Source organism: Dichomitus squalens (assembly GCF_000275845.1).
Source record: "Dichomitus squalens LYAD-421 SS1 unplaced genomic scaffold DICSQscaffold_235, whole genome shotgun sequence".
NCBI lineage: Eukaryota > Fungi > Basidiomycota > Agaricomycetes > Polyporales > Polyporaceae > Dichomitus > Dichomitus squalens.
The window spans coordinates 1-3,257 of record NW_006767117.1 but is presented as its reverse complement, the minus strand read 5'-3'; the positions used below and the strand labels follow the sequence as shown (position 1 = coordinate 3,257).

The 3,257-nt window shown below is 55.1% G+C and overlaps 1 protein-coding gene across 1 annotated transcript; it reads left to right on the top strand.

Moving 5' to 3' along the window:
- Positions 1-58: 58 nt before the first annotated feature.
- Positions 59-517, top strand: DICSQDRAFT_175886 (uncharacterized protein; the record flags this gene model as incomplete). Its single annotated transcript, XM_007371746.1, has 1 exon — positions 59-517. A coding segment is annotated over one exon (459 nt), but the record flags the coding sequence as incomplete, so codon positions are not given.
- Positions 518-3,257: the final 2,740 nt, after the last annotated feature.

Genomic DNA, 3,257 nt, shown 5'->3' with positions numbered 1-3,257 from the left:
CCAACATGCACACTTCGCATCTATTGCTGACACCGTCACCACACCGACCATTACTTAGGGTCCGGACGTGGTGCTGGATCCACGCGCCCTCCTGCGCAAGCCGGTCTGCGTGGCCACAGGGAACAACAAGTACCTGTCGCTCACGCATGCCATATCCCTCGCAGAGGAGCTCGATATTCCGGCAACCCCCGAGCGCATTCGGACGTTAGAGAACCTCGTGCGGCAGCTGCCCACTTCAACAGGTTCCTCGACGACCTCCTCCGAAACATTGCGCGAGACGGAAACCGTCTCCTCGGACGTCCCCAGCGCGTCCATCAGCCTGTCCAGCCCAGACACCAGCCGCCAACCATCTCCAATCAGGAGTGGAACCGCCACGTTAAGGCTTGGACGTACGAAGGCACCAAGTCCTCTAACAACGGATGGGGAAGACCCCCTGTTCTCGGACGAGGAAGAGCCGGTGCCGCCGCCCAAGCGCAAGCGCACGCTCAAGGAGCGGCTCACTCCAACACTCTGTTAGAGTTCAGGCGTGAGAGTGATCGAGAGAAGGGAAGAGAAGCTGATGATTGCGATGGAAAGGAAGCCGCGACATATATACATAGTGTAGAGTAGCAAAGCGTAGTGGCGCTTGACTGGCACGTCAAGCGCTGCAACAGTGATACAAAGAGCAAACAAACAGAGAAAGGACGCGTGAGGTCCGTACTACAACACTCCCCCTCAACTCGCTACCGGGAGGATGCCGAGTTGCGTACGGAGAGCCTGGAAACGATCTCGTGCGAGTGCCTTCGTAAAGAGGTCGGCGGAATTGATGTTGGTGGGACAGTATTCGAGTCGGATCGTTTCGGCAGTGATGCATTCGCGAATGAAGTGGTGACGGATATCGATGTGCTTGGTACGCGCATGAAGGACATTGTCTTTGGACAATTCGATAGCGGACTTGTTGTCGGCGTTGAGCTTCGTGGCCTCGGTCGGCGCGAAAGAGAGTTCGGCGAGGAGCGCCCACATCCAGATGGTGTGTCGCGCAGCGTACAAGACAGCCATGTATTCAGCCTCGGTTGAAGAGAGCGCTACTGTGGTCTGTTTCTTAGAGCTCCAAGTAACAACAGCGTTTCCGATGAGAAACGTGTACCCTGAGATTGAGCGTCGGTCGTCCAGGTTGGATCCTCAGTCGGCGTCGGTGTATCCCTCGAGTCGAAGGTTGAGGTAATAAGCTTGAAGTCGCGTCTGACCTTTGCCCAAGTAGGTGATGCCGTACGTGTGCGTGCCCTTGAGATATCGTAAGACACGTTTTGCAGCGGTCCAGTGTTCTGGGCCGTAGCGCGAGTTGTACTGGGAGAGAGCCTGCACGGCGTAGGCGATGTCCGGTCGTGTTCCGAGTGCGGTGTACATCAGGGATCCGATGACGGCTTGATACGGGCACTTGCGCATTTCGGTGAGATCAGCATTTTCAGCGCACTTGACAAGCTTGACGTTCGGGTCGAGTGGTGTGCTGACAGGGTTCGAGTCCGTCATACCGAAACACTCGAGGACACGCAGGATGTACTGTGATTGACAAATGGTCAGTGTGCGTGCAGTACGATCTTGTGAAAACTCTAGGCCTAAAAACAAGGTCGGAGGACCCATGTTGGTGATCTTGACATGCTTGGCCAGTTCTGTAGCAAAATCATCCATCAGCGATGTGGTATCCGCAAGCGCGATCATGTCGTCCACGTGAACACCGATGATAACAAGACTGCGTCTGGTCTTCTTGATGTAGACACTATAGAACAGTAACTCAGTACGCGTTGTACGCGGGACTATATGTATATTAATAGTACCTATAGAACAGTAACTACAGAGTACTAATCAGTATAAGTATACGAAGTAATCAACAAACATATACTCACCTCAGTACGCGTTGTACGCGGGACTGAGTTGAGCTAGTACAAGTCGAAAGTACTAAATACTAAACTTAACAAGACGTTCTTACTACAAGATAGGTGAGACATCGTACTCGAGAACAAAACGAGGTGAAACCACCCAAGCGGAACAAGGCGGGACAAGGCGCGTCAATGGCGCGACAAGACTTGTCCGCCCGAAACACGGCCGAGGCTCGCACCACGCTTGCCTCGCCATACACACTCCAACACTCCCCCTCAAGCAGGTGCGAGACCGAGAGCAGCAGCAAAATGTTTGACTTTGACGGAGGGGAGCGCCTTCGTCAGGATGTCGGCCGTTTGGTCGTCGGTAGGGCAGTAGATAAGCCGAATGTCGCCAGCGTCGATGGAGAAACGAATGAAATGGTACTGGATATCGATGTGCTTGGTGCGCGCGTGATATGATCCGTCCCTCGTGAGTGCGATGGCCGATTGGTTATCGCTATGGAGGGTGGTCGGCTCGGAGGACGGGGAGAAGATTTCGCCAATGAGGCGACGAAGCCAAATGGCTTCCTTTGCGGCATGTGTTGCGGCGACATACTCGGACTCGGTGGTGGACAGCGTGACAAGCTCCTGTTTCTTCGAGGACCAAGAGACCGCACCACCGTCGACAAGAAAAATGTATCCGGTGATGGCCCGCCTGTGCTCCTGTGAGGCCCCGTCCGCATCCACAAATCCCTCCAGCTCGTTTTTCCGCGCTCCGTAGACCAGCGACAGGTTTCTTGTTCCGAGGAGGTATCTGAAGACCCGTTTCACCGCCTCCCAGTGAGTCCAGCCCGGGTTCTCCGAGTACTGCGCCAGCGTTGTCACGGCGAACGCGATATCGGGCCTTGTGCCTAGGGCGGCGTACATCAGTGCACCAATGGCCTCTCGGTACGGGACGCGCTTCATGCGCACGACACCGATCACGGTCTCCGGGCAATGCGCCTTGGAGAGCATGACGTGTGGGTCCATCGGGGTCGAAATGGGCTTGAGGTCATCGAAATTGAAGCGCGTGATGATCGCGTCGATGTACGAATGCTGCGACAAGGAGAGTGTGCGCACGACAAAATCGCGACTCGTCTTGATGCCTAGAAGCCAGCTTACTGGACCCAGATCCGTGAGCTTGTACTTAGTCGCGATACGTTTTTTGTAGTCATCGACTTGGGAGCGGGAGTCACCTGTGATCAGGCAGTCGTCGACGTGGATGGCGAGTATGACAAAATGTTTGTCGCGCTTGTAGAAAACACCGTAGTCGGCCTCTGTGCGCGTGAAGCCCAGGTCAGCAAGTGCGGCGCAGAGGGTCTCGTACCACTTGCGGCCGCCCTGTTTCAGCCCGTACAACGCTTTGTCGAGCTTCAAGAC